This window comes from Nyctibius grandis, chromosome 1 (assembly GCF_013368605.1).
Source record: "Nyctibius grandis isolate bNycGra1 chromosome 1, bNycGra1.pri, whole genome shotgun sequence".
Classification (NCBI taxonomy): domain Eukaryota; kingdom Metazoa; phylum Chordata; class Aves; order Nyctibiiformes; family Nyctibiidae; genus Nyctibius; species Nyctibius grandis.
In genome coordinates, this window is record NC_090658.1 from 21,669,615 (window position 1) to 21,692,096 (window position 22,482).

Consider the following 22,482-nt stretch of genomic DNA (forward strand, 5'->3'; position numbering starts at 1 on the left):
CTTAACTGCATAATGTATTTCAAAAATTTATTTTGATAAGTATGGTTCAGTTTTTTTTTAAAAAAGTGGTGGTTCTTAGTTTATCATTATCGATCAGAAAAAAATTATTTACCTTTAGGTACATGAGATTTAACTTGAATCTTTACTGAAGAGTACTGGTAGAATAATCAGTCTGTGAATGATGAAAGACAACATTAACAAGGTGTAATAAGCACTCATGCAATCTATTTGGGTGGTTTTGAACTGGTAATTGAAAATGTCTTTTAAAATGAAAGGGTTTTTTTTGCCTTTTTAGTATGAATTTGATAAATTGTATGCTGCCTTAATATATTGTTAAAATATTAAAAATGCTGACTTGGCAAGATCTCTTGTGTAGAGCAAAATTTCACAACTGGAAAAAATGTGCTTATTAGTTTTATCTTTCTATTTCTAGTGAATGTGTGAGTAGCGTATTGTGTATCCCATTGGCAAGTCAGAAGAGGTAAGGATTGATACTCTTGTGTATATGCATCATCAGTCTCCTTACATTACACTTTACTATGTCTACAGCTCAGAGCAGGATTTGTTTTTAACTTCTAGTATATCTCTGTGAAACAGGAGTTCCACAGGCCGTCCTGACTGGACCTGCATTGTGGTTGGCTTCACCTCTGGCTATGTTCGTTTTTACACCGAGGTATGTTTCTCAGCATGGCAGGCCCACGAGGAAGCTATTGTAATAAACATCTATTTCTGTAAAACTTCTGTTTCTGAAGATAGGGCTTTTTGCCTTCCCTAAGAAAAGGGACAGAAATGTTCATGCTTATTATTCTTTTTCTTCTAGAGTGGAGTACTGCTTCTTGCACAGCTTTTAAATGAAGATCCTGTCCTACAGCTTAAGTGCAGAACCTATGAAATTCCCAGGCATCCTGGTGTCACAGAACAGGTTTTGTCAGATTATTTCAAAAGCGAAGTGGCAGTGTTATGGGGTATGGAAGGGAGTCTTCTCTGTGAATCCCCTATGTCCTTTACCAGTTTTTGATGGGTGGACAATTCCTTAGAACAAGAGACTCTGGATTTCTTGTTCTAGAAGTATTCATGCCTGTGTAGTTTGAGGATTCAGAATTTCTTTTTACTTTTTTGAGTATTTAGTTAGCTCTATAGGTTTGTTCTGTTTTTTTCTGATAACCTTGCAAAGGAAGGCTTCATTCATTTCCTGTTTATTCATTAATGTGCACAAAATACAATAATGTATGGATGAAAGGAGAAAATGCAACTTGACAGGTGCCAAGAGCTATGTGTACTCATTCATGAGAACTTATCTTAATTATTTCACAGAGAAGATAACTGAAAATTAAAACAATCTTTATAGGAGATAGTGCTAGGAACCTGCATGTCATTATGAGTATTTCCTGCAGAGAAGGCTCTTGCAGAGCTCAAGCTCTTTACTAAAAAAGCCAGCTTGCTTTGCTCTTGGCTGAGTTAGCATGCTTTATGCAGAAAACTAATGAAGTTACAGAAATTTCCAAGAGTGCTTTATACAAATGCTCATGTAATTTAGCATGACATTTTGGGATCAGTTTTGAAATACGGAAGCAGTAAGGACTTTGAGTCTCGAATTTATGTCACCAAATTAGCATTTATGTGCCCAAGTGGTAATTCAGGCGCTAATCCAGTTTAAGAATCTGGCTCCTAAAACCTCGATACTTGCATTCTAGATAAACCTGTTTTTTTTTGTGGCCTTCAGAAGCTGCTGTAACTTTTGTGTTTTCTCCCTAAGCCATAAAATATATTAAGCAAACATAAAAGTAATTGAAAGTATAAAATTATGCACCTAAATAACTTGTTCATATGTTAGATGGTTTAATACTGAATTTCTGTATTTTTGCCTTATTCTGTTGCCTGGGGCTCGTTAGATATTGACTGTCTGGATGTAATCCTCATCTTCCTGTAGTTAATAGCATAAAAAGCCAGAAAAGAAGCTGTTACAACAGTAACAGTGATATTTTTTTTTAATCTTCCTTCTCTAATTTTCTTCCACAGAATGAAGAACTAAGTATCTTGTACCCAGCAGCAATTGTGACAATTGATGGTTTCAGCCTCTTTCAGTCCCTTCGTGCATGTCGCAATCAGGTAGCAAGAGGTATGTTTGATATGAAATGTTTGTTTCTGACTCTGTTAATAGTACTTTACATTACATGAAATTTACTTATGTTTGTTGGATAGCAAATCAAGGTAAAATTTGGATCTTCCTTGCTTGTCCATTAATAAATATATAGGCATCTATTGCATGCAAGGAAATTTCTTTCTCTACAGAAAATATTGTTGGAGCACAAATTGTCTGAGTAGCATTGACTGTCTTGTACACTCTCACCACGATACTGTATACTGGTTTTGGCTGGGATAAGAGTTAATTTTCTTTGTAGTAGCCGGTACGGGGCTGTGTTTTGGATTTGTGCTGAAAACAGTGTTGATAATGGAGAGAGGTTTTCGTTATCGCTGAGCAGTGCTTACACAGAGTCAAGGTCTTTTCTGCTTCTCGCACCACCCCACCAGCAAGTAGGCTGGGGGTGCGGAAGAAATTGGGAGGGGACACAGCTGGGACAGCTGAACCTCACTGACCAGAGGGATACCCCATACCATATGATGTCGTACCCACCGATAAAAGCTGGGGGGGAGGAAGGCAGAAGAGGGGAATGTTAAGAGTTCTGGCGTTTGACTTCCCAAGTGACTGTTACGTATGCTGAAGCCCTGCTTTCCTGGAGATGGCTAAACACCTGCCTGCTGATGGGAAGTAGTGAATGAATTCCTTGTTTTGCTTTGATTGCATGTGAAGCTTTTACTTTACCTGTTAAACAGTCTTTATCTCAGCCCACAAGTTTCTCTTCCCCATCGCACTAGGAGGGAGTGAGCGAGCTGCTGTATGGTGCTTAGGTGCCCACTGGGGTTAACTCACAGCATGCTGCTAAGGTGCTTCTGAGCACGTCAGGATGCTGATTTCACTGACAGTGAAATGCTTTTCTTCCCAATAAGGACTTTGTGGGAAGGGATAATGTGGTGATGATGATATCGGTAATGGTCACTGCTCTTTGTGTTAATGCCTGAGAGCTTTTTATACCTTGTTTGATTGTGCAGCCTTTGATCCTGTTCCTTTAGTATAGTGCCTGCTTACACTCTTAATTTGGAAGCAGGGTAAGTTTCCTGGGGTGAGAGGAGAACCATGTCACAGTATTGTCTGGTAGATTGCACAAGTGTGGGACTGTTACCATTCTGCAAGATAAAAGGTTAAACAGGTGCTGTCGCTGAGTTGTTCTCCTGAATTTCCTGATGGTTGTCATTGAAATTCAGATTTGTCAGATTCTTATTTCCTCTGCAGCATGCCACATCAGCAGACAATTACGAGACTGAGTGTAGGTGGGAAGCACAATGCATCTGACAGCATGACAGCATTAGCAGCTGTTCAGACAGCAGCACCCTTAAACTAAGGCTTGAATCTTATATAGAAGGGATGAGTGGTAAAGAACTGAGAAATGCTGCTGTGGTCATAGAATCATAAAATCATTTTGGTTGGAAAGGACCTTTAGGGTCATCAAGTCCAACCATCAACCTAGCACTGCCAAGTCCACCACTACGCTCTTTTAAATACCTCCAGGGATGGTGACTCTACCACTTCCCTGGGCAGCCTGTTCCAATGTTTGACAACCCTTTCGGTGAAGAAATTTTTTCCTGATATCCAATCTAAACCTCCCCTGGCACAACTTGAGGCTGTTTCCTCTCATCCTGTCATTTCTTACTTGGGAGAAGAGACGGACACCCGCCTTGCTACAGCCTCCTTTCAGGTAGTTGTAGAGACTGATAAGGTCTCTCCTGAGCCTGCTTTTCTCCAGGCTAAACAACCCTAGTTCCCTCAGCTGCTCCTCATAAGACTTCTGCCCTAGACCCTTCATCAGCTTCGTTGCCCTTCTTTGGACTCCAGTACCTTGATGTCTTTCTTGTAGTGAGGGGCTCAAAACTGAACACAGTATTCGCGGTGCGGCCTCACCAGTGCTGAGTACAGGAGGACGAGGGTGAGACAGCTCTTCTCTGAATCATATGGGAATGGCCAGTAGGAATGAATTTCTCACTCTTTCTTCCATTTCAGGGTGAAGTGGCATGAAATGAAGCTAAGTGATAGTAAATGATGGGTGTTTATGTAGTGTGAGGTTAAATTGTGGAATTCTTTGCCTGCAGTTGATGTGGATGCTAAAAGCTTGCTGGGGCTCAGAGAGGAAACTGACAAATTAGTGGAGAAGAAATCTGTGGAGTGCTTAGAGGTTACCTCTGGCTGAGAATGTCTCTTTAGAAGCTGGTTTAGAGGAAGCATCAGATATGTGTCCTTGTTCTGATATTCTTCCCTAGATATCTGATTTTAGCTGTGCTCAGATCCTGATCTGCTGAACTAAATGGTTCCTTGGGTCTATATAATAATATCTATTCTTATCCTCTTAATGAAAAGGTAGCATTTCCATGGAATATAAGAGAAGGCAAAACTCTTGTAAATCAAAACTTTAAAAACTGATATTCTGTGAATCATGCAACAAATAAGAAGAGAGACAGACACTGTAATGGGAAATATCCATCTACTTTCACAATCAGAACACGCTCTACTCTTTCAATGAGAGAAGATCACCATTTGCAGAGAAGCATTTACAGCTAGTGGTAATATCTGCAGCCAGCGTGCTCTGTCTTCTTTCATTCTTGATTATTTATGTCTGTCGTAATAGATATTTTGAAGAGTTTCAATCATCGCTTTAGTTTTACCACTGTTCTTACGTCACACTGTTACATCTCTAGTGAATGTGCTGACTTTGCAAGTACTTTGGCAGGGGAATTTCCACTTAAACGTACCCAGACCACTGAAATAAATTGTAGTAGCATTTTAAAATTGTACAGAATATTAAACCATAAATGATTAGTAAAACAAAACTCTCTGCAAGTACAAAATATAGTTGTGATAGAATATAATGTGCCATTTTATTCAGTTAATTTTTTAAAAGGTTTTAATTTCATTAAGGTATGTATTTTGAAAGGCCATTTTAGCTCAGTGAGCGTTTAGATATATGTTTATTGAAAACTACGTTATTTTGTGGCTTCAGATTGCATCAATTTTTTTTCCCCCTCTGTTATGCTATTACTTTGTCTTTTACTCAGTAGGAATTTTTTTGTATTTTATCAACTTTTGTCAGCTGCAGCATCTGGCAATGAGAATGTTCAGCCTCCACCATTAGCTTATAAGAAATGGGGTTTGCAAGATGTGGATACGATTGTTGACCATGCTAGTATTGGTAAGCATTTCTGTTTAATTTCAAATATTTGGCTTAAATGAAACTGAATGTTTTTGTGCTGTTAAATTTGGGATGAGAGCACTCAGTGGTACTGGCTGGATAGAAATAAATAGTGGGAGAAGGCTGTTGTAGTGAATGATATCATTAACCATCATCAAAAATATATTTTACTTTCTCTTCTAGTCTGATTGAGCCTCTCCCCTCTACTTGAGGGGAGAAAGGATGTTACAGCTGTAGCTGTCTTGTCCTCTCTTGTTTGGTAAGAAACAGCCAAGACAGACTAGATCAGGTGCGGTTATTCCCCATTTTGTCAGATTAAAGAACTGTCTGGCAGGCAGGTTAAGACTGGTATGGGTATTTCCTGAGCCTAGCAGGAAAGAAATAAAATTTGAGATTTCTCCTTTCCAAAAAAGACAAACTGACTTCTAGGCTCTCAAAGACTTTTACTCCTTAGGAATTTGCAGAAGCCCAGGTTCTTGTCAGACAGGTGGATCTGAGGGACAGTAAGCTTCATTTCTCTTCTACCCTTTTCACAAAAGCAGTAAGAGGTCAGAAGGAGGCTAACGAGGCAGGTGAAGTGAATTTGACAGGTGTATTTTTCCTGCTGAACTCTGCTGAAGTTTTTTTCTTCTAAACAAACCAGCTATGCTTTATGATTAACCTAAGTACATTAGGTTTTTTTCTGCTGTGTTCTTTGGAATTTCTGTGGTTACAGCTGCTCCTCCTTCCTTCCCTTTGAATGTTGGCTGGTCAGTCAAGAAGGCAGGAATATATTTAGACTTTTAGAGCGATTGCATACCTTTGTTCTGAAAGTATAAGACATTCACTTTAATGTTTTTGTTAGGCATCATGACACTGTCTCCTTTTGATCAAATGAAGACTGCCTCCAATATAGGTGGATATAATGCAACTATAAAAAACAGCCCACCTGCTATGTCTCAGTATGTTACTGTTGGATCCAATCCTTTCACTGGTTTCTTTTTTGCCCTCGAGGTATGTACTACAAAGCTGACTTGCTGAAACTTTGAATAATTAATCCTTCTCTTTTCTATATGGGTATTCCTGAAGTATTCCTATGTTCATTTTATGCTGACATTTCCTGCTGCTCTTGATCTTCTGAAATTGGAATGATTTGGAGTAGATGTGAGAGTAATGTCTTACCACAGGTTCCTGCTAATGAGAAATTTTATTTTTTATCTTAAAATGAATGTCATATTCAAGTAATTTTTTTATTTTTTCAGTTGTTAATTTATTGCCAATTAAGTAATATAAGGTTTTTTGAAAAATGAGGTTGAGATTGTGTAAACATGCGTCTTATGGATTTTTGGAGGCCTTTGGCCTTTGGTCGTCTACACATATGGCCTAAGTATGCTGTGGTGATTTCATATAGTGGTACTAGTTGTAGAAGAAAACTGCAGCTTACGCTTAATGATACCTGTAGCACACTTATGTTGTCTTCCATTGTTTTGGAGGAGAAGGATGGCAGTGTAGCTGTGTATCTTGTACATTCAGACCTTAGGTGTGTGCCCTTATCAGGATTGAAAGTTGATTGAAAATGCTAGAATTGGAATTTTGATTTTGTACTTGCTTTTCCAATATGTTTATTAAAAAAAACTGCTTATGTTGATATTTGCAAGGATGCCAAAGCCATACACCAGCTAACTCTCCATGATAAATCATACACAGGGTTTTTTTAACTTCTGTTGCAGACAAACATACTGAGCTACCAGTGACTTGCAGGAGGATTTTGAAATGGTAAAGAGATGTCAGAATGGCTTTTCTGGGGGCAGTGAATTAAAATTTTACAGAGTCTTAAAGCTATGCTTTCTGAGCTGAAAGTCCATAGGAGGCCTGAAAAACTATTCTGCAGTTGAGTTCAGTGTAAGAACTATTTCTTGGCTTTCTAAACACTTTGGTCCTTCATTTCAGGGTGGCTCATGCTGACTGCTTCTTGATTTTTCTAAACATTTTATTCCTTTCTTTCAGGGTAGCTCGCAGCCACTGTTGTCTCACGTTGCCTTAGCAGTTGCAAGTAAACTGACTTCAGCATTATTCAATGCTGCCAGGTAATAACATAAATAATTACATTAAATTGTTTTTGTTTTAGTAGCTACATAATAGTTTGAGGATTTTTAGGACCATTAGTATGATTCTCCTAATGTGTTTTTTCTATTGCAAGTGGCTGGCTTGGTTGGAAGAGTAAACATGAAGAAGAACCTGCCCAAAAACAGAAACCAAAAGTTGAACCTGCAACCCCATTGGCAGTGAGGTAAGTTTTACATACTGTCTCAATTGCTTTAAATCTCTTGTGTTTTTAATCGTTTGAATTATTTTGAAAGGTACGTAATTGATGCATGTTTATTTTTCTTGAAGCAGCGATGATAGTTTGCAGGTCATTTGTTTTAAGCTTTGTTTCATCAGTGGGTCCTGAGGGAACTGGCGGATGAAGTTGCTAAGCTGCTATCCATCATTTTTGAGAAGTCGTGGCAGTCTGGTGAAGTTCCCACTGACTGGAAAAGGGGGAACATAACCCCCATATTTAAAGAGGGAAAAAAGGAAAACTCAGGGAGCTACAGGCCAGTCAGTCTCACCTCTGTGCCCGGCAAGATCATGGAGCAGATCCTCCTGGAAACTATGGTGTAAGGCACATGGAAATTAAGGAGGTGGTTGGTGATAGCCAACATGGCTTCACTAAGGACAAATTGTGCCTGACAAATTTGGTGGCCGCCTACGATGGGGTTACAGTGTTGGTGGATAAGGGAAAGAGTGACTGATGTCATATACCTGGACTTGTGCAAAGCATTTGACACTGTCCTGCATGACATCATTGTCTCTAAATTGGAGAGACGTGGAGTTGACGGTTGGACCACTTGGTGGATAAGGAATTGGCTGGACGGTTGCATTCAAAGAGTTGCGACCAACGTCTCGATGTCCAAGCAGAGACCAGCGACAAGTGGCGTTCCTCAGGGATCGATGTTGGGAACGTTCCCGTTTAACATCTTTGTTGGCGACATGGACAGTGGGACTGAGTGCGCCCTCAGCAAGTTTGCCGACGACATCAGGCTGTGTGGTGTGGTTGACACACTGGAAGGAAGGGATGTCATCCAGATGGACCTTGACAGGCTTGAGAGCTGGGCCTGTGTGAACCGCATGAAGTTCAACAAGGCCAAGTGCAAGGTCCTGCATGTGGGTCGGGGCAATCCCAAGCACAAATACAGGCTGGGCGGAGAATGGATTGAGAGCTGCCCTGAGGAGAAGGACTTGTGGGTGATGGTTGATGAGAAGCTCAACATGAGCCGTCAATGTGCACTTACAGCCCAGAAAGCCAACTGTATCCTGGGCTGCATCAACAGCAGCGTGGCCGGCAGATCAAGGGAGGTGATTCTGCCCCTCTACTCCGCTCTCGTGAGACCCCACCTGGAGTACTGCATCCAGCTCTGAGGGCCCCAGTGTAAGAAGGACTTGAAGCTGTTGGAGCGAGTCTGGAGGAGGGCCATGAAGATGATCAGAGGGCTGGAGCACCTCTCCTATGAAGACAGGCTGAGAGAGTTGGGGCTGTTCAGCCTATAGAAAAGATGGCTTCGGGGAGACCTTATGGCAGCCTTCTAGTACCTGAAGGGGGCCTACAGGAAAGCTGGAGATGGACTTTTTACGAGGGCATGTAGTGATAGGCCGAGGGGGAATGGTTTTAAGCTGGAAGAGGATAGATCTAGATTAGATATTGGCAAGAAATTCTTTACTGTGAGGGTGCTGTGACACTGGCACAGGTTGCCCAGAGAAGCTGTGGATGCCCCCTCCCTGGCAGTGTTCAAGGCCAGGTTGGATGGGGCTTTGAGCAACCTGGTCTAGTGGAAAGGTGTCCCTGCCCATGGCAGGGGGGTTAGAACTAGGTGATCTTTAAAGTCACTTCCAATCCAAACCATTCTATGATTCATTTCAGTTTATCATTCTGGACAAATTATTCATGTCTTTCACTTCCAGTGTGTGGGTTCATTGTTGCAGTAAAGGAACAATGTGCACAGTTTAATGACAGCGTAAGTACACGAGTATCAGTCCCGAAGTTTATTGCTGAAGAGCTTCAAAGAAGCTGCATGAAGTGCTTGCTGCTTGAGAGTTTAAAGCCCCTCAGAAAAATTAGGAGGTATCCCATTTCCCTATATTGATTGTGGAGAGAGTAGAATGGAAACAGGTTGTAGCCTAATGTTTTCAAGAAAGCTAATAAAAAACTAAATTAATTTCTGATTGTTTTTCCTGATACATGTTTTTTAAAGTATTCTCAGGACTAGTTGGCAACAAGAGAGGGCTCATGAAGTAACCCAGTGCTCTGAGATCCTTGCCTGCCAATGCATGACAAGGCAATTGCTTATCCTAGTTTCTGAACTTTGATGTTCACTAGGACTTTAACAGGCCTACGAGATCTCCCAGTAGACAGCACAAAAACTTCCTTCATGCTTTGCTCTTAATTTTACCAATAGCTTTATGTTACCTTAAAAAAAGAAATCGTAGTCCTTATAAGATACTCTGTTTACTATTTCTGAAGAAAAATAAGTATCTAGTGGTTTTGCTTGATATTTTTTTTTTTTTAGGTTTGGACTTCCAGATTCCCGTCGCCATGGTGAAAGAATTTGTCTTTCTCCATGTAACACTTTGGCAGCAGTAACAGATGATTTTGGAAGGGTTATTTTACTGGATGTTACAAGAGGACTTGCAGTTCGCATGTGGAAAGGTATGATACTGAATATTAGTATAGCAAATAATATTCTGCAAAATACTGTGGCTTCTTATGTTCAGACTTAGAATTTTCCATTATTAAGAAAGGCTTTAGTACATTGTGCTATTACAAACCAAATATTAAAGGCAGATGTAATATGAAGTCCTTAAGGGTATTGTTGTACCAATTCCTGAAATACTAATATGGCCTATAGTAAAAATTTGGTCTGTTTAGTTTGTATTGTATGGATTTCCGCCCCCCCCCCCCGACTGTATCCCAACAGGAGGCTTTTGACCTAATAATTTTCTCGGAAGAGCTTTAGCTCTTATTTTCCAAGATTCCTTCTCTTGATAAGCTCTAGTATCTTCTTTAGTTCTGCTGAGAAAATAAACAGAAGTTTGAAAAACCAGTAAGAAGATATACAACTTGTTAGATCCTTATTTCATCATGGTGACGGCGCAAGGAAGGGAGTGTTGTCTCTTCTAAACTGAGGGCTTTTTGAAAAAAATGCACATGTTAAGGTCTCAAATTGTGATTATACCTGATGTTACAACAACTCTTATTTTTTCTATAGAATTAAAATTTCGTAGTTTTTTAGAAGATGGAAGATAAGTTTTAGGAACAGACAGAAATCTCTATCTCTTCTCTCCCTCCCACACTACCAATGCAGAAGATTAGTGGTCATGAATATAGTAGCTACTTCAGTGACATGCTGAAGTAGTGTAATAGCTAGAGTAATCATGTTTCCCCTGTGTGTTCTCCTTCTCTCATTTTGAAGCTTATTAGCTATAATATGTGCTTTCTGATATTTTTTTTCTTCATTACTGAGAGCTTCGTATTATCTAGGAAGTATTGTTAGAGTCTGAAGCTTAATTTGATAGTCAGACACATATTTACAGTTTGCCAGCCTTTCCCCAGTGAGGCTGTTGAGATGTGAAATAGCATTGGTTTTCTTTTGTGTTGGTTTTTTGTTTTGGTTTTGGGGTGTGGTGGTTTTCTTTTTTTTTTCTCCCCCCCCTCCCCAAGGAAAGCTGACTACTGAATTAAATCTTTTGGATTGTACCGTTTCTCATTAATCGAGTTGTGAATACTTTTCAGTCTTCTTGGTATATCTTTTTATAAACTACTTTTATACATTAGTATTTCACTTATGATTTGGAGTCTTGATTGGAACTTGCTAAACCATGACATAGTTTAGTGATGTCATTAGAGCATCTTTGCCTTTTTTGTTTAGGAAGGTATTTGTTTAGAAAGTATTTGCATTACCCAGAGAGAGAGAGGGGGAAGATGAGTATTTTCATTGGGTTAGTAAAAAATGCGTTTTAATGATGAAAACATATGAATGAAAACACATGAATAAAACCTTGCGTATCCTATTTAATAAGTTACGCAAATTTCCTTCCTTAAATCTTCTTTTTTTGTTGTTTTGCAACGTGAGAAATCTGGACACTTCCTACAGATCTTCCTTCTCTGAGAAGCTTTTGCGTTGGTGTAACGTCCAGAGTACAGACTTGATGAGTTTGGGGTTTTTTGTGGCTTCTCCCAGAAGAACTTGTTCCTCCCCAAAGCTTTGCAGGAGGCTGCATTTGGCTCTGAGGAGTCCTCTGGTAGGCCCTGCTCTGAGTCAGTGGACCACAGTTCTTGACAGGAGTCTGGCCACTGACCAGTTGCACAGTTTGAAACAAAGTTTAAGACAGCTTGCTGCTGGAATAGTACCTGAGTGGGTGGAGATGCGTACTAATTGTGTATTAATTTCTGTATACTAATGAATGTCTGCGTTCTCTTACAAAGGATACCGTGATGCAGAAGTTGGCTGGATACAGACTGTAGAGGACCTTCATGAGAGGGAAACTGAGAAGATGGATTTTTCTCCTTTTGGAAATGCACAAGGTCCAAGCAGAGTGGCTCAGTTCCTTGTGATCTATGCTCCAAGGAGAGGCATTCTGGAAGTATGGAGCACGCAACAAGGGCCTCGGGTTGGAGCCTTTAATGTGGGGAAATATTGTAGGTAAGAAGCAGTTAGCAGGTTGGCATGTTGGCTGTACTGCTGCAATAAAGTGATATGTGGATATGCCAGTGGTAAAAGTGGAAAGTGCTGGCAGGCACTTTTTGTGTTGCCCACAGTGTTTCTACTGAATGCAGCTGCTTGTTGTTTTATAGAAGGGGATTTTGTCATATTTCATCACTCTCCAGTGTTTGATAAACACATTTAGCAGTTGTTAAACCTTAGCTTTATAAAATTTGTCTTCATTTTATTCAGTGTGTGGAAAGGGAAGGTTGCTAATTTTGTTCTTCACTGTAAAGGCTGTGGTTTTTTTTGGTTTCAGATTGTTGTATCCTGGTTATAAAATAATGGGTCTAAACAATGTGACCAGTCAGGGATGTCAGCCCCAGACTTATCAGATATGCCTTGTTGATCCAGTCTCTGGAAGTGTAAAAACTGTCCACGTACCTTTCCATTTAGCACTGAGGTAAGGATTTTCTGTGCTCTGTATAACCAAATCAGTTTCATTATTGTTAGTGGAAACAATGTTTTATTTAGAGAGAGCAATTTTGGTGTTCCTTCTCAAGCTGAATAGTATCCTGGTAATAGTCTCATTGGTTTGTATGCATTAACTTGATTTTTGTTAATGTGGTGTTACCTTGAAGTAGATTAAGTAAATTTTAATTTAAAAAATTAAAGAAAATATGTATTTTTTTCTGAATCATTCACTTTAGTTCTCTTCACTCATACAATTGAAATTATTTCCCTTCAGTGATAAAAAGAGTGAGCGAGCAAAGGATATGCATCTAGTGAAGAAGTTAAATGCTTTACTCAAAGCTAAAACCTCAGATCTGGGTAGGTTCTCTTGTGTGACTTCCTAAGATTGTATGTTATCAAATGGTTCTTGTATTATCTGCCCTGTAAGTGTACAAACACAGGTATGATTGCAGTGCATTCTGACAACTGTATGTGCTGTGAATTATGATCTTTAAGTAGCTAGTATTTTTTTTATAAGCTGCCAGATTAAATTTGTCTCATATGAGGATCCAGTATAAGCCTTGTCTGCCATGTAAATAAATCTTAACTAAACTCTGAGTGCTTGCATAAAACATGGTCTATTTGCAACCCATTATGCTCTGTACTGGAGTTCAGCATTTGACTCTAGATAACGTTCTTCCTGTAAGTAATATGTATTTCTTAGAAAAGACAGATTTGGAGTAAGAGATGCCACTGCGCTGTTATTTTGTTTTATTTTCACTAAGCTTTTTTTGGCAACTTCTGTATAGTGTCTTCATCTCTATAGCATGAACCTATGTGCATCTTAACTGTGGTGCGGGTTGACTTGTTTTTCAGAATGTATTTGAGAAATATGAATTGAAGTCATGATTGTCTTTGTTTGCAGATTTGATTGAAGCTGAAGCAAAGGAATTAATACTTGATATCAAATACCCTGCTACAAAGAAACAGGTGAATATTTAGAAGCCAGTATACTTCAATATTAGAAAAAAACCACTGCGTTATCAGATTAGAGTGCTAAATCTTTTTAAATCTTTCAAAATATGTTATTTTTTCCTAGAGTTACTTGAAGCAAATAATTGAGCTATTTTTGTGCGGGTTTTTTGTTTTGTTTTGGTTTTTTTTCAACATATTGACTGAAATTAATTTTGACTTATGACTTCCCCAAGGCATCTTCCATGTTAAAAGTCAAAATAATAACAAGAGAGCAGACCTTTCTGTAGGATCAAATTATGCCATAAGTGTATGTGAAGACAAAATACAGATGAAAAGTAATTGTCAAAGTTGTGCTTTGTTGCCTTACCTTATATGCTTTTACAGTAAAATTAAGTAAATGTTTAATTCTGTTGAATGTCTGCTTAACAGGCTCTGGAAAGTATATTGACAAGTGAACGTGTGCCACTTTCATCTCTCACAAACATCACTCAGACATTAGTGGATAATTTAAAAAAACAGGGTAGGTGGATATTTATTTTGCAAATATGGAGAGGCATTTGCACTTTGTCTGCAGTGCTGTAAGACTATTGTAGAACTATTCTGTTCCATAGGGAGACCAGACTTGGTCTGCTTAGTTTTGCTGCTAGATATCACAGGTTGTTGCTTCTACATATTTTATTTTTTTTAACACAGACTGCAAATAGCTTGCTAGTAAGTATGCTTTGCTATGCTTGCTATGTGCCTAGTAACTTGTGATTATGTTAAAAAAGAAAAAAAAAAACCAACAACTGGGCTGGGTACTTGCATCCGTAGAATCATAGAATGGTTTGGGTTGGAAGGGACCTTAAAGATCATCTAGTTCCAACCCCCCTGCCACAGGCAGGGACACCTTTCCACTAGACCAGGTTGCTCAAAGCCTCATCCAATCCAGTAAAAGCTTCCTTCAGAAATAAGCTTTCACGGACTTTTGCCTGTGGAAGTTTTAGTGTGTTCTCTCTCTCCAAGGCAGGCAGTAAGGATATGGTACTTTGGATCTGTGAATTTTAATGTACTGGAAGCACAAAATCGTTATCACTGAAGATCTGAGGTCTGGCCAGATGCCTAGTATCTTTTCTTGGTAAACTTTGCTGAAGTTATGTTTCATATGTTTTGCTAGAGATTTCAGAGCCAATGTCAGGAAATACCATTACCCATTCAAAGTCTTGTTGCTGAAAGTCTGCAAGATTGTTTCTTTGAGATGATACACTTGGATCTTTCTAAATAGAGAGAACCTTCTTTGTGCTTGAGGTGACCCAGTTTTGGAGACGCAGCTGGGTATTGAGGAATAATATGGAGAAGCATGTGCCTGCCACTTTCCTTTTTGTGTCTTGGGACTTATCAGCAATAGCAGTCCGTTGTGGTTTTTTTTTTTTTTTCATTATCACTAGATTAATTTCAGCTTGTTAGAAGATAAGGCTTTAGCAATAGGAGTCAAGAAGTCCCTGCCACTGTTGTGTGGAAGTCCTGAATAAACTTATTTGTCAATTAGAGAAGCTGTGTCCCTTGTCCTACCTGAGTGAGAATGTGACAACGCGTTTTCGTAGATTGAAAGCCTTGAGAGGAGATCTTTTTTTCATTTGTACCAGTGTGGGTTTTTTTACAATTTTCTTGAAGTAGGTAGAGGAGAGTAGAGAACTGCATGTGTGAAGCTCTCACCTAATTTTGGTCTGGCATTCTAAATCACTAGCACTATCCATTTCTGTTAAACTCCTTAAAAAAACCCAAAGAATAATGGAAACGTGCCCTTTTACACTGAAGAGAGATTGACAGAGCTGCATACTTACTGAGGTCTCTTTGTTTGAGTGTGTATTTTTCATCATTAATCTCTTATTGTCATACATAACACTATTTCCTCACAGTCACAAGAAAGAACAAACTTGGCTGATGTTTCAGCCTTCTAATTTCAGAAGAGTAGTGGCACATCCTTCCACGGGTGCTTAGTAGGGAAAAGATAGTGTGAAGCAGATGCTGGGCTCTGTGAATGCTGTGTTGTGAAGAAAAGGTCAAGTGACTGGACGGCAAGCTCTGTGTGCTTCTCTTTTGTTTGTAGGATTTCTAATAGCAACGTATCAAAAGTGTTTAAGGGTTCATAGGGGGAAAATCGTGTTTAGAAGCTGTTTCAAGTGAAGACGATATATTCAGAGATACTTTTTTTTATAGAAAGAACCTTTTAGGATCTCTGTAAAATGCTTTCTTTTAAAACAGTAAGTTGGAATAGCTTTTTTCTGACATTGTGTTGTGTTAGCTTCCTATATTCTGATCGCTTTAATTGTTAGTGAAATATGAATGTCAACAGATACATGAAATTTCTGAGACTGAGATTGTAGAAATACAAAAGGCAGTGCCTTGCAGAGATGAAATTGAATTCAGATCAATAGATATTAAGCTCTTTCCAGATGCAAGGAATATGCTTAAAATATTGGCATAATGAAGAAAAGATTATAGTTTGGTGTTTACTTATTGACGAAAGAAAATATGTTTGAGACAGTGTATTTCAATCTTCGGCAGTCTCTGGTTTGGCCTTAAACCAGGAAAAGACAATAGATTTGTCTTTGTTCAGTTCCACATTGACTGCTTCCTTCAGTTTAAAAATGAGCCTGATATCTTTCTCTAATACGTCTCATAAAAATAATTCTTGTTTTATACTACCATGAATTAAATATAATCATTGCAAGCAGCAGTGCATCAAAAAATTACACTGAGACACATAAGTCCTCCAGTTCTAATGAAGGAGGAGTTTAATGCAGCTGCGAAGTATGTTTCGCTATTCCAGGCTATATATTCGAGTTCAAATGCAGTTTTATTTCTCCTCAGAGCTTGAGTGCGTGGATGAAGGACTACTGCAGTTCTGCACAAACAAGTTAAAGCTGTTACATCTTTATGAACTAGTTAGCAAACTAAATTCCCAAAGCATACAGAAAGACACTCCACCCTCAGATAATGTGAGTAAATTCAAAATTCAGTTGTCTTATAGAATCATAAAGATCTTGTCATAAAGAATATGATTTGAGCATAAAAGTATGTTTTAAGGTGTCAGATAAAATAAGTAGGTAAGCAAGTTACCTGCTTGTGTGGCCTGGAACTTTTAATGAAGTAATTGTTTTATAATGCCTTTTTTTCCCCCTGTACAAATGCCTGGTAATTCATCTACCTAATATTCTTTAGCAGTCACATAAAGTTGAGACAGAAGTGAAAATAGAACCAGGATCTCCTGATTTCAGTCCTTTATCCAAAGTACATAGCATATTCTTAACTTTGTTTCATTTTGGAGGGGTCTTTTGGGATCAGCAGAAATTACAAATTCTAATATTTGCTTGTGTAGCATCATAATTTGGCTTGCTTTTGATATTTATAAAAATGCTTATATAAAAGCCATACGAAGTGGTATTATATGGTCTTGTTTGCTTGATGTGTGATTGTTATACAATGAGCAGGATCTAAATATGGGAAATGTATCTGCTGAAGTCCTTAAAAATGAAGATAGACAAGGTCTTCCTTTGAGCTATATGAATAACTGATTTTGAGATTATTGAATCATTGGCCCTTTTTAAAGACATTTTAATGTTCAAAACAAAATATTCTGACTCTTCTGACTTTTGTTTCAGTTTTTGCTGTTTTGAAGAACATCCGTTTGCATTAGGCTTGTGATGTGTGATTTTTGGGGGCTTTTGCTTTTAAGGACTTGGCTAAACTGCTTCGGCTGGAAGAAAAAGATTTTCATAGGCTCCAAACTTTACTGGAGAACTACAAGAAAGAAAACACCCAAACTGCTGTTCAGTTTGATGATGAGAAGGATGATGTATTGTCTGTGAAAATGTTCTTACAGTACTTGGAATATGAAAAGGGTGTGATTAATGTGAACAATATGGAAGATGGAGAATATGTGGCTTTAGGTAAGAGCTACTGAACTGTTTGTCAAATTACTTAAAGATTGATAATAGTCTAAGATGGTATAAATATTTTAGCCTTAATTTGAGGGCCTTAACAAAGCTGGCTTGCCTTGAAGTAGTATGTGACAGTGCTAGTTCCAGACTCTTACCTTTAGCCATAGGACAAGTCTTTCTACCTAGATGGATATTAATACAAGTGAACTATTACCCCAAAGCCATTTTATCACTGTTCATTTGTTTATTAATGTCACTAAACTGGACAGTGGTAACTAGCTACTTTACAGAGCAGCTATATCCTACTGTTTCTTTTGTGGTCACAGCACCTCAAGAGTTTAGTTAATGACAGGACTGACTTTAGCCTCGGAGATGATGGAGGTGACCAGAGGCAGCACAGGACCATTAGGTGAGGGAATAAGGACCCCTCATTTGTGGAGTTGAGGAGATTTTGGACAATGTTGGTCTGAAATATTATGGATGGGGAGAGTGTCTGGGGTGTGGGATGGGGTTACTGTCTGTAGTCTGATTTAGTTTGCAGATCCATTCCGGACTGTCCTTGAGGGGTTTTTGGGAAATAACTAGTGAAAGCAGCTTGAGTTAAATCTATCTCTCAGGCACTGTCTTTCCAGATGATTTCTTTTCTGGGGAAATTTTGGTGCAAACACAAAATTCTGTGCGCAGGTGTTGTATGGTGTTCACTTTGTAGCCTACTGCTTCTTTTGGCTTTTATTATCAGACTTTGAGAGGAACTGGGATTGAAAAGTTAGGCAGAAGAGCTTGGCTTTCATATGTATGAAGATCAAAGGCTGTTTCTAAGTAATCACAGAATTTGCTTTTTCTCTACCATAACACTATACTTGGATTTAAGAACTGGGGTAGAAGTACTCTTCTCCCCACCCCCTTGGACAGGGATCACCAGTAACTTATTAGGGTGTTCAGCTGTAAACAAATACAGTTGAAATATGAATGTCATCCTGAGCAGTTTAGATGGTTTCTTGACGATCTTGTTCTTCCAATGTTCTTCTGCCTCAAAGGGACACTTACACTTTTTGTAGTGCTAGTAAGGTATGAATTATGTAATTGTTTGGGTTTTTTAGTTGGTTGAATTACCACTAGTTTGCTATACAAGGTACAACATGCTGCCACATAGTTATGGGTTACTCCATGAATAAACTTGTCTGACACTTCAAGCCATTCTTTGAATGGAAGAAAATGTGTAATCAGAGCAGTACAATAACCTTTATTGTATTATAAATCCATTTTCCGTATGACTACTGTAGTGGTAGGAACACTTACGTCCTTTGTAATGAACCCTCTTCTCCGCTAAGGGTAAACCATCAGGGTATCCTGGAAATAACTTAGTCCTTTGTATTGCACTCAGTGGGACCTGGTCAATAAATGACCTTTAATGTAAGTGTAAGGGGAGAGACTGTGGCTTTAGATGTTTTTTGTAATGTCAACTAATTTTTGCTTCAGGCAGCTTTTTCTTCTGGAAGTGTTTGTGTGGAGAGAGTTCCACAGAGGAAATGTGTCATGCATTGGAATCAGCAGGTTTTAGCCCTCAGATCTTGTTGGTAAGATATTTGTTAATCACTTTAAAACTTTGATTTAGTATTTTGAAAACAAAACATTAAAAGGAAAAATTCTGAATGTTGACCTCTGGATTAATGCTGTATTCAGGCTGTGTTCAAATACCCCCACATTCAGTTCTTTAGGTGCTCATATTTATACTTGCCACTTATGACACGTCAAAGGAAAAAAAAGAAAAAAATCTTCTAGTAGAAAATGTGGGTATTCTAGTGGGGATGTCTAGAGTATGCATTCAAGACTACAAGATTTGCTGAAGGTTTCCTCTACAAAGAGGCAAAAATTATGAGAGTAGTTATTTCAAGTACTGATACATTTGTTATAATTCCTTTTTGTAAGCAAGGAAGTTTAAAAAGAATTAAAAGTGAATTTTTCAGAATCACTAGTAGTGTTCAAACAATCATCTTTATCTTTCATCTGCATGTAATTTTAGTCTTTTGCTACTTTTCTTCCATCCACTACATAATTATGGAAATACCTATTTCAGTATTACTTGCCTGTGTTAAGATTTTCAGCTGTAATATTAATAACAACTAATGTTTACCAAGTTGGGATTGCTAACATACTGGTATTAGCTGGCTGTGCCTTCAAAAGAGGCTGTTTTCTAAGATATCTTTCTAAATGAAAGATACAGATTGTATTGTTTCATTTCAAAGTCTGTCATAGGGTGCCTTATGCACTATATTTTTAACATTCTATGTTGAAATAAAAATGGTTCATGGATATAACATTTTACTCAATGACATACAATTTGTTTGAGAAAGTGTTTGCATTAGGTGTATTTCAATATTAGAGTTTCAGTTTATTGCTTTAATTCCATATTCTCTTTTTTACAGTCACTCCTTCTCAATTTATGGCTTTCCAAGGAAAAAAATATTCTAGACAAACCAGATTCTGTCAGTTGCCTTCACACTATGCTGTCACTTCTGAGCAAAATGAAAGGTGAAATGTGCATTTGGAACACTTAAACACACCTGATAATTATTATTAGAAATTTGCTACTCTGACTAGCCTGTATTATCACTTAGGGTTCCCCCCCCAAATTCTGTAACAGAGCTAAATGCTGCATGTTGATGAACTAACTAAAAATGCAGCCAAAATCTGAAGAGTGTCACAATCAAAAGCCGCCTTCATGCCCTGCTGTTTCACTATCCACCAAGTTGACACAACTGCTGTTTGGCAGCAGAAGGTGGCTGTCCAGCTCCCCTTCCTCCCTTTTTTGGGTGTATAGTCCTGCCCCTCTCTCTTGTGCTGACAGGCTCTGAGAAGTCCTTTGAGTTGCTTTAACTCATTGAGACACTGTTATTCTAGCAGCATTTGTGTATTGAACATCTCTGTAACTTGAGAGGTATTCTATAAAGTCAACTGGCCATTATTTGGGGTAAGTTGTGTAGTGAATAAATACTGATTCTCCTGCCTCACACAGAGCTGCTATGGATATGTCTATGCCAGATTCCCTTATGTCTAGTTCCCCATAGGGCACCATTATCAGCTTGAAACTGGAAGCATGAATAAGCTACTGCTGCTGTCTGAATAAATTAGTTCTGCTGAACATGAGGTAGCCTGAAGAGAGCCAGCTTGAGTGCATTGAATACATGTGGCATCTTGAAATCACAAAAGAAGCTGTCTGCATTGTGAAGTGTCATTTTGTAATATTCCTTTGATCTAGTAAGTGTGCAGCAGGTTTTACTACCTAATGATTTAGATCTATTGCCCGTTTTCTACAAATGAAACTTGGAGAACGAGTAGCTCACGTTCTGCCCTTTATCTTGAATTTGAGTTATAATCTAGAAATTGTATGCTACATATCTAGAAAAGGATAATGTAGAGTAATTGGAAATTGCTTCTAATATAAGCTATATTACTAAGTGATGCTTTCAGGGTTGGTTGGTGCTTTACTACTTTTAACACACCCAATGACCCCAGTTGAGTTTCCTACTCGCCTTTTCTCTACAGTTGCTATAAATGAGTCATGGGACACTCAGTCGGTTTCCCCCTGGTGGCAGCAAATGCGGACAGCTTGTGTTCAGTCTGAGAATAATGCAGCTGCCTTGTTATCTGCTCACATTGGACATTCTGTAACTGCACAGATAATTGACAGTGTGACAGAGAAAAAGGTAAGTCATCTTGGATCTTTCCTTTCTATTTTATTTACGGTATCAGTTCCATGCACATTGCTGTCTTTGTAATGGAATAACATCCTCAGCATTCATTTGTCACCATTCTAATGTGGCGCAAGCATGCCACCCTGCAAGCCTGAAAATTTGTATTTGAATTTGAAGAATACTATGCTGTGGTGAATGAATGGTGTATCAGAATAGACTGCCTTATAAATTGTAACGAGATTACTGGGAAGCGTTTTAGTATTTTTGCACATTCACCGTAACTATTGAAATTCTGTATATTAAAATTACTAGCGTTGCCCAAATAGCAATGTTGGTATGTTGCAACATATTATGCTTTACCCATATGCTCTCTCCTTTGTCACCTTCTCTTCTGCTCTTAAAAGAATAAAGCAACAGCTTTATTTCCCTCAAAACTTCCCTTCCGAAAAGCCATTTGTCTTTTCCCTTTCTCTTTTTTTTTCCCTACCATCCTTTGGCATAAAGCCTAGAAATGTTAATAGCCAGGCTTCTGAGCGCTCTAGAGTTCACTGTCGTGGTTCACAAGGCTAAAAAGCAGATCTGCACCCTACCAGAAAGATTCTTGGGCTTCCTGGCAAAGCATTTGCTGTTAAATGTGAGAATTAGCAAAATAACGCACAGGACTGTGATGTGGTATGATCTAGTATTTCTGGGTGCATGACACATGTTTTTTAATATGGTAGGAAATTGAAATGCAGCTGGATTAATCATGTATGTAGGGAATGTGTATATAGTGGAGAATTTAAAATTAAATATTTTTGAAGGGATTCTAACCCACTTTTCAACTAAATATGAACTTAAAAATGGGACTCTAAGATGACCTTTCAGGTCCTTTTATTTCCTTAGGCTTTTATTTAAGAATCTGTGCATCTTGTGAGCAGTGTGGGATATTAATTGATCTTTGCATAGTAGTTAATGTACATACTTTGAACTAAATTATTCTTTAAAATGCAGTCACTCTTCAGATACAGCTTTCAATTTTAATACTATGCTTTTTTTTAAACAAGACAGTACTACTTTAAGTGAACAGACCTAAAAACAGTTCATATGTTTTGTCAGTTTTCCCAAATAATTGTAGGTTCGGACACGGAATCCTGGGAAGCACTTTCCCTTGATACTGAATATTGGAAACTTTTGCTGAAACAGTTAGAGGATTGTCTGATACTTCAAACACTACTGCATAGCAAAGTGAGCAAAAGGACAAAAAGAGTTTCCTCACTCCAGACTGAGCCTTTGAGCAGGCTTTCTGTAAAGAAATTGCTTGAAGCTGGAAAAGGTACATTTTTTTTCTCTTGGAAAGATGGTTGATTGTCTTTCTAATAGACTTCTGAGCCATCTTTACCTTAATTTGTGATATACACTGCACTTGAGATTGTTC

The 22,482-nt window shown here is 38.4% G+C and overlaps 1 protein-coding gene across 4 annotated transcripts in view; it reads left to right on the top strand.

Annotated features, from left to right (window-relative positions):
- The window catches only part of RAB3GAP2 (RAB3 GTPase activating non-catalytic protein subunit 2), a 53,502-nt gene that overhangs the window by 20,008 nt on the left and 11,012 nt on the right, over nucleotides 1-22,482 (top strand). For 2 of the 4 annotated variants that reach the window (XM_068408071.1, XM_068408078.1), the window contains exons 5-24: nucleotides 434-481; nucleotides 598-673; nucleotides 821-922; nucleotides 2,020-2,119; nucleotides 5,202-5,300; nucleotides 6,145-6,293; nucleotides 7,287-7,366; nucleotides 7,480-7,569; nucleotides 9,887-10,026; nucleotides 11,803-12,019; nucleotides 12,339-12,482; nucleotides 12,768-12,850; nucleotides 13,398-13,462; nucleotides 13,877-13,967; nucleotides 16,301-16,428; nucleotides 17,166-17,379; nucleotides 18,850-18,947; nucleotides 19,797-19,902; nucleotides 20,917-21,077; nucleotides 22,164-22,380. In XM_068408071.1, coding sequence (XP_068264172.1) covers nucleotides 434-481; nucleotides 598-673; nucleotides 821-922; nucleotides 2,020-2,119; nucleotides 5,202-5,300; nucleotides 6,145-6,293; nucleotides 7,287-7,366; nucleotides 7,480-7,569; nucleotides 9,887-10,026; nucleotides 11,803-12,019; nucleotides 12,339-12,482; nucleotides 12,768-12,850; nucleotides 13,398-13,462; nucleotides 13,877-13,967; nucleotides 16,301-16,428; nucleotides 17,166-17,379; nucleotides 18,850-18,947; nucleotides 19,797-19,902; nucleotides 20,917-21,077; nucleotides 22,164-22,380 — 2,408 coding nt within the window. Of the gene's footprint in view, nucleotides 1-433; nucleotides 482-597; nucleotides 674-820; nucleotides 966-2,019; nucleotides 2,120-5,201; nucleotides 5,301-6,144; nucleotides 6,294-7,286; nucleotides 7,367-7,479; nucleotides 7,570-9,886; nucleotides 10,027-11,802; nucleotides 12,020-12,338; nucleotides 12,483-12,767; nucleotides 12,851-13,397; nucleotides 13,463-13,876; nucleotides 13,968-16,300; nucleotides 16,429-17,165; nucleotides 17,380-18,849; nucleotides 18,948-19,796; nucleotides 19,903-20,916; nucleotides 21,078-22,163; nucleotides 22,381-22,482 lie in introns of those variants that run through there. The other 2 variants (XM_068408087.1, XM_068408094.1) reach the window with 2 other exon arrangements.